The 8371-nt window shown below is 37.3% G+C and overlaps 1 protein-coding gene across 3 annotated transcripts in view; it reads left to right on the forward strand.

Moving 5' to 3' along the window:
- The first annotated feature begins 2455 nt into the window (after nt 1-2455).
- The window catches only part of LOC107561610 (disabled homolog 2-like), a 22700-nt gene continuing 16784 nt past the window's right edge, over nt 2456-8371 (forward strand). For all 3 annotated transcript variants that reach the window (XM_016246085.1, XM_016246086.1, XM_016246087.1), the window contains exons 1-2: nt 2456-2664; nt 7050-7198. In XM_016246085.1, coding sequence (XP_016101571.1) covers nt 2583-2664; nt 7050-7198 — 231 coding nt within the window. In that variant the 5' untranslated portion in view covers nt 2456-2582. The remainder of the gene's footprint in view (nt 2665-7049; nt 7199-8371) is intronic.

Here is an 8371-nt window from a genome sequence, read left to right on the forward strand (position 1 = left end):
TATTCCACGTTAAATTGTGAATTCCGTTTTTATGACTGGATAAAGACTACACTGCGTAATTTTCCCGCTTGTCATGCGGTCACTTGCCTGATGTGAACATAAAATATCTTACATACCACCACTTGTGAAAGAGCCAGTGTAATGCAAATGTATCTGAAAGGTCTGCGCGAGGATATCGTCACGTTCTCGGGAGACCAGTCAGATCTCGCAAGACACAACGGATCTCGCGAGATCTCGTGGCATGAGATCTCGTCACACCCCTATTATTTAGGTGTGCCCGCTAGCAGTGGCAGTGTGCTAGATATAAACACAGTATGTTTTCTCTCGTCTGTTGTTGTAGACTTAATAGGATCAGGATGTCAGCTAGATAGAGACCAAGACTTTATTCCTGTCTAGGACATCTTAATAGCTCGCCAGCATGACACATTCTTCCCTTTTGCCAGGAATAAGGGAAGGAGACTGCATTTGTAGATGTTTTATGCCATGGTTGCTCTGTCTACCATGAGTTGCCAACAGCTGTCATTCAAAGGAAGAGCAGCTGGTACTCTTATAATAGAATCTGCTCACTAGTTCTAGATGACCAGCAGAAGTCTGGGGTCACATGAGGGTCGCCAGTGTGAGAGGTGAAGTTGATTATGGGTTAGGAACTATTTATGTCTGGTGAGACACAAAGCATACCATTTTGAGTTGGACTAGATAACAAATTTGATTACAAGAAAATGAAGGTAGCCTATTTTTGAAACTGAATTTATTTGGAACTTTGATTAATAAATGACCACTTTTAAAAAGTGTTTTAGTTTTATCTATGTTTATTGAATTAACTTTTATTTTTATATTTTAGTAAAATTTTTAGTAAAGTGCTTAATTTTGTCATGTGCTTTTGTAATTTTGTGTAATTTTTCAGAGCTTTATTTAGTGCTTCAACTTATTTCAGGTATTTGCCAAGGCGACATTTCTCATTTTCCTTTAGTTAAAATTTTCATCTAATATTTATATTTTATTTGTTTAGCTTTTCTTCAAAAAACAACAGTTTGTTTTAAAAGTTTGAGAAGGTTAATAAGGTTATTATGGTTAATCTGTTAATGATATTAACATTCTAATTGGTTTTTAATTACATAACATTATTTCAACATTGTGTGGAATGTTCCACAGGATGGATATTTCAAGGAAAAGTGTTGGAGCCTGTATATTTATAGGCAGCCTGAGTCAGTGGATGAATGAGGGTAAAAACATCCCAAATATTTTTATGTATGAGTGGCTTGGATTTTTTATGTTTTTTGATTGAAAACAAATGTTCAAAAATAGCCAGTCTGTGGTATGAAGAAGGTGGAGAATGAATAGATCCCAGATGGAAGGGAAGCTCTGACTTCCTGTCTTTGGGTGCAGGGCAGGATAATTGCAGTGCAGAGACAGCGGGCGATAGAGCCAAAGGGTACTACGGTCCTGTAATGGATATGCCAAGAAAGGATAGGTTAGAGAATACAAAAATGTCTCAGTGACCTGACCTATCACCTCAGATAAGTCTCTAGGAGAGCCAGTAATCTGAATGAACTCAAAGCATGAATCACGTGGAGCGTTAAAGGCAGCGAGTGGAGAGTATTTATGGCTGAACAATGCAGTCACCACAGCAAAATGCTCTGGAGTCCAGGATGTTTATTCAGCTTCTGTTTAAGCACAGCTACTTTGATTTATAGTATTCCCTGTGTATTTATTCAGTCCGCTGGAATGAAACCAGAGCAGGTTAGCACATCACCTAACCAGTATGAGTTCAGAGAGCAAGTCATCAGCACACGCTAAGCAAAATTCACCAACTTCCGACATGGAATTCATCATCAGTTATTGTGTTGTCATGCTATAATGCTTGTCTCAGAACTATAGGCTGTGACTAACAAGTACGGGAAAATGTGTGCTTGTTCATATGTTCATATTTCATCAGATATCATATCATTAGATTGCATGCCAGTGTTTCATGAATACGACAATGAACACAACGCAAGCTGTAATGCAAACAAATGACTCTTATGAACTGGTTCTTTTTAATGAGTCATTCAGAGTCATCACAGTTGGCTCCCTCACTGAAACTCTTAAATATTTTGCAAAAAGTATTGATTATTGTTTACCATATGTGGTCCAAATGTAAGGTTGAATAGACTTTAAGTTGGGGTGACATATTGGAAACATAATAAACACCCCCCCCCAAGCAGAAATATTCTTACAAAACAGAGTGATGTTTATAAGTTATGATACAAATGTAATCAGGATCACTATATGAATCACATCATCGATGAATTTATACTTAATACAACAACATAAACTAGTTTATATAATTTCAATCATTGGAATTTGACAGCTGAAAAAGTAAATGTTTCATCCTAGTAACAAATAGCTACTAAGCTACTGAGGACTTCTAAAAGCTACTAAATCTTTTTCCTGTTTTGATTTCTTTCCTCTTCAGTGCGGGCACAGCTGAGCATGGTCCACTGCTGAGTTAAGCTGTGGTGCACACGCTGCAGAGAGGAGAGCAAGAGTGCTTCAACTGATCCTGTCTTCACACTTGTTTTGCACAAGGCTGGCCTCCAAACATGTCTGCAGAAGTGGAATCCAGCACAGCCCCGGTCGAGCAGGCACCTTTCAAGACACCCTCCAAAAAAGAAAAGAAAAAGGGTATGTGACAGGGCAGGGGTCTTCACTTGGCACATCTCAGTATCTTGCTCTGTTGGTATACTGGCCAGACCTTGGGTTCATACGGTTCAAATGCAAATGGTTCAAATACTTTTACATCATTTTTTCTCAAGCACAGCTTTGCCAATCATTGTTTAAAAGGCTGCAATCTTTTTTTTTTTTTCATTTTACTTAATTGGTGGTTCCTGAGTGAAACTTCTCCATTATAAGATGATATGTAATGTATTGTTATAAGAGAGTACAAAAACTTGTAAGTAGATGTCTTTGCTGACCTACTTGTGTCTACTAGTACATCATTAGGGGTATAGTGAGTGTCCCGCTGAGGTTTACTGTGAGTCTCTTGCTGTGTGTGAGCTAGCGTCCACGTCCCCAGTGCACCTACAAAAACCATGCTTGATCCACAACAAACATGTAATGAACCTGAGGTAAAACTAAGCCCTCATAAGAGTTTTGAAACCTGAAAATACTTCTGCTTGCCACCTCCGTAAATGAAAAGGCAGCTTCTTTGGAGATTTGATCTGAGAATTTACATGAAGTTAAGAGCTGGTTAAGAAAACCATTTTGAGATTACATCCATGATTTATGGTTCAGTCTGGAATCCAAAGGATTTGCCATATTGTTCTCTGGCTGTACAGTTGGAAACAGATAAAAATGATTTAATAGTTATGTATTAACCTAAATTCACCAGTTTATTAAAAAATGTTAGCTTTCTTTGGAAGGTTTCAGTTGTGTTTTTGTTTTGTTTTTGTGGAATTTTAAGCGTGGGTGGGCTTTTTATTAGTTTCACAGGAAAATGCTTTAAGCCTTTTGACATTTTAATATTTTAATATATTTTGATGTCCTCATCTCAGATGTGCTGGTTTAACTTATTTATCTATTTGAATGTATTACCGTTTCCCTTCTATAGAGCACAGTTAGAAAATTGTGCTTGTTTGCAGCCTAATTGCACTGGTAAAAGCAAATGACAAAATCTTGTAGTACAAAATTCAAGCACTATGTTTTCTGTATTCTCATAACTTTAGCATATTTTCAGCAAATTTGGGATATTAGATCAGACTTTCTCTATTTAAACCTAATCTGAATCACTTTTTTGGTACTTAAATGCAAAGCTGACGCAGTAGTAGCATGATGATTACGCAATTATGTTTATGACCTAGTGATTACAGTTGACAAATGAAGGTCTTTCTGGTACAATAAGGCACCAAGAGGACTGTTGGAGATTCCTTGACATGTCGTGTAGCGCAGTGCAAAGTTGGCGAACAGCCACCTGCTGAAACTTAAAATCCTCTGTCCAGAGCTCCAGGGGCCTCTTTGACCCAATATTTCTCTGGATTTATTTTTCTAAGCTGGAACCTGGTGCACAGTGGTATTGTTTGTCTTGCCTAGCTCATACCAATTTCCACAATACCTTCCAGCTGCGACTGCAAGACACTCTCCAACATGTCTATTTATGAGCCTTTTCCACAGGCATGAAAACAAGCAGAATGATTCCCACAGTCTCACGCTGAGGAGCCAGCAGTGATTTGGGTGACGAGTTGCATCTGGGGTTGAAGGAGGTCTTTCATAGTCATGTGTTGGACATAGAAACAAAAATATAATGCTGCAACATCACGTTTGATCTGTCAGCCACATCGTTATTGCAGTTCATGTATAGGCCTATTTTTCTTTCATATCTTTAACTTTTTTATAGAAGGATATGTTTTTGGCTTTTAAGTCAACTCTTTGATTTAGACTGGCAGAAAAATGGCATAGCTTTCCTTCATGATCAGGCTCATTTGTGAGCAATAGGCCATTTTTCAGTATGTTTGTCATTTCTCTGCCCACTTCATCTCATGGGTTCTTTATTTTCATTTATTACAAAAATACATTAATAAATGACAGTTGATATTGAACATGAATAAATACGTAAAGTCAGACACAAAACAGAAACAGAAAATAGATCTAACAAAGGCCAATTTCCAGTGTAATATCTTCCCAGTCATCTGTGATGCCTTTAAATCCATCATTATGTGTGTATTTTGGTGTAACTGAGTGGCAGTTTCTCTTTGCAGGTGATGAGGATGTGGGATGTGAAAGCATCTGAAATACACAATTGAGTTTAGAGTTACAGTGTTTCATCCATTTGTTTATGTAAAAACAAATATGTTTATGAATGCCAAAAGTAGCAAAAATGGAGAGTATGTGAGCCCTTCACAATGTTAACAAGGTAAAAGTGCTATAAAGTCATGGGATAGCTTTAATGTTTAATGTTACTGGGTATGTTTATGCATAATCCCAAGTAATAATTTTTAAAAAATCTAACTATACAGATCATCAATTCACTATTTCCTCAATATCCTTATATCCTCAACTGAATAGAACTGCTCACACATGAGTGTTCTAAAAAGAGGAAAAGACACGATTGTTATTATTGTTAATAATGAGGTGACTTTGACAGTTACAGATTTGAAAAACAAAAAGGTGGGAATGAAGAACCTTAAAGTCTAAAAGTGTTCTTCGGTATGATATGGTTCTAAATAGAACTGTTGTTACATGTAAAGAACTCTTATTTTTAGTGTCTATTTAAGGCAAGCACATATTTACAGGTATTATATGTTCACGTTGGTTGGGAGTTGTAGAGCAGAAACCTCAAGCCTGTAGAGTTCCTGCATGGGATGAATGTCAATGCTGTCCCTCAGCTTGGCCACAGAAGGCATGAGGTCTGGGCCTCCGCCAGGCTGTTCTCTCTCAGTCTCTTTTTGTTTCTCTGTGTCTGGCTTACTCCCTCTTTCTCCGCTCCGCCTCTGCCATCTCAGCAGCGCCACTGGCCAAAAGTGGACATCGCCACATAGTCAGCTGAGCTCTGAACTGAGACACAGGGCAGACAGTCAAAATAAAATGGCAAAAAGTCCAGAGAATCAAAAGGCTAGTAGAGGTAGATGATAGTGAAAAGACCCAATGAAGAGGAGAGGAGTTGCTTCCGAGGAAGAAGGACTGAACTAATAATGTGCAAATAATGTGACACATATTCAAAACAACACAATTTCAGGGCTAGAATGTGGCCAGACATTTATATTAAAACATGCATTGAACCCGATAAAACGCTATGATCAGCATATCAGCGGCTCTCTGACGCACTTTGTGTTCATTTTAATCAGCCTCCTTCAGATCTTTTTGCACCATTGAGCAATCGCACATAATTTGATGAGCGTCTGGCTAACTTGCTGACATTTCCAGTGATTGAATAACATTCAGACTGAGATTCAGAGCTGCTAGAGATAACGCTGTCTCTCAGACAGCTGGTACCATCAGTTCCTTCCGAATGGCACCAATCAGTCCCAGTGACACCCGTACTTAAGTCACTGAATCGTTTCTCATTCCTCTAAGAATAGAGGATTTCATAAATGATTCTGCACTGCACTATTCATTCCCATTTTAGATGCTTTTGTTTTGAATGACAGCTGCATTTGTGATGACGGCTGTAAACTGTAATCAGTTAATTACATGGAGAAGTATTTTAAAAAGGTTAAATGACTGGGGCTAGTCCTGCACTACAGAAAGGACACTTAATTAGTGGTTTCATGTATGAGTGAAGAACCTGCTTTTTTCAGCTCTTTTCAAAAGGATAACCCTATTCAAGACATGTACAGTTGTTTTTTATTCAGTATTCGGTGCCACATGATCCTTCACAAATCATTCTAATATGTTGATTTGGTGTTGAAAAAAATCTTCATATTATTATTATTATTATTATTATTATTATTATTATTGAAAACAGCTGTGCTGCTAAATATTTCTGTGGAAACCATGATACTGGTTTCTGAATTCTAGATGATGAATAGAAAATTCAAAAGAACAGCACTTATTGTCACAATTTAATGCATCCTTGCTAAATAAAATAATATATATATTTTTTTAAGACTTTTGAATGGTAGTGTATATTTGCACATTTATTAAAATATATGCACATGTATTTTTCTTTTCTTAAAACATAAATTGAAAAAAATAATTATGGTTATTGACTTTATTAACAGCCCTAATATTTTTAAGCCTCTTTTTTATAGGTTTAAAAAAGCTAAATCAAAATCTGTCCAGGTATCTTCTAGGGTATTCGTTTGTCTGGTTTGGATTTAATCACATAACTAAGTATAAATATCAGTTGTCTCAATCTCTCTACAAGTGTTTGAGGTCATTTATAGAGTATCTGTTTATGGTGATCTGTGTCACTGCAGTTGAACTATTTTAATAAGCTTTCTAATTAAAAAGCATTAAATTCTTTCTCCTTTAATACATGCCAACACACACTGATGATTAAATGAAATATTTTTAATTCTCACAGTACTACATTTTGTTTTAGATTATAATCTCTCTTTATCTCCTCTTCTCAGCTGCAGCGAGCCCAGAGAAAACAGACGAGTTCCTCCTTGCCAGGTTCAAAGGTAATGGAGTTCGCTACAAAGCCAAGTTGATTGGTGTAGATGATGTGCCTGAAGCAAGAGGAGACAAAATGAGCCAAGACTCCATGATGAAACTAAAGGTCAGTGAAAGGTCAAGCATGCATGTTTACCTTTTAGTAGACATCTTAAGTGACTTCCATTAGCCAAAACTAATGGCAGTGAAATAGGACAAGACGGATTTATTTGTATAAAACTTTCACACTGCATCTTGTATTAAAGCTTTATAGAATATAGTGCCTTAAAGGGTTAGTTCACCCAAAAATTAAAATTGTCATTAATTACTCACCCTCATGTTGTTCCACACCCCTAAGACCTTCGTTCATCTTCAGAACACAAATTAAGATATTTTTGATCAAATCCGATGGCTCAGAGAGGCCTCCATTGACAGCAATGCCACCCAAACTCTCAAGATCCATAAAGGTACTAAAGACGTCGTTAACACATTCGATGTGACTACAGTGGTTCTACAATAATTTTATGAAGCGACGAGAATACTTTTTGTGTGCAGAAACAAAACTTTAAAGCTTTATAGAATATAGTGCCTTAAAGCCTTAATTCACCCAAAAATTTAAATTATGTCATTAATTACTCACCCTCATGCCATCCAAGGCGTATATGACTTCCTTACGTCATCGCATTGTTTACGTCCAGTGCTTCCAGGTTCTATGTCAGAATGCTGGCTCATTATTGGATGGCTCCTGCATCAGCATCACATGCATGCGTCGCGCTACTCACATGTGCAGCTTTGGCCAATAATGAGCCGGCGTTCGGATGTAGAACACGGAAACCTTCACTGTGCTTACTGCGTTAACCACATAAGGATAATGACAGAGAAGAGATTGCTAAATAAAGTTATTCTTTTTGTTTTGTTTTTGTGCACAAAAAGTATTCTCGTCGCTTCATAAAATTATTTTACGTCCAGGTTCTATGTCAGAATGCCGGCTCATTATTGGATGGCTCCTGCATCAGCATCACATGCATGCGTCGCGCTACTCACATGTGCAGCTTTGGCCAATAATGAGCCGGCGTTCGGACATAGAACACGGAAACCTTCACTGTGCTTACTGCGTTAACCACATAAGGATAATGACAGGGAAGAGATTGCTAAATAAAGTTATTCTTTTTGTTTTGTTTTGTTTTTGTGCACAAAAAGTATTCTCGTCGCTTCATAAAATTATTGTAGAACCACTGTTGTCACGTCTACTGTTTTAATGACGTCTTTAGTACCTTTATGGATCTTGAGAGTTTGGGTG

The sequence above is a fragment of the Sinocyclocheilus grahami genome, unplaced genomic scaffold (genome assembly GCF_001515645.1).
Source record: "Sinocyclocheilus grahami isolate Dianchi unplaced genomic scaffold, SAMN03320097.WGS_v1.1 scaffold783.1, whole genome shotgun sequence".
NCBI classification, from domain to species: Eukaryota; Metazoa; Chordata; class Actinopteri; order Cypriniformes; family Cyprinidae; genus Sinocyclocheilus; species Sinocyclocheilus grahami.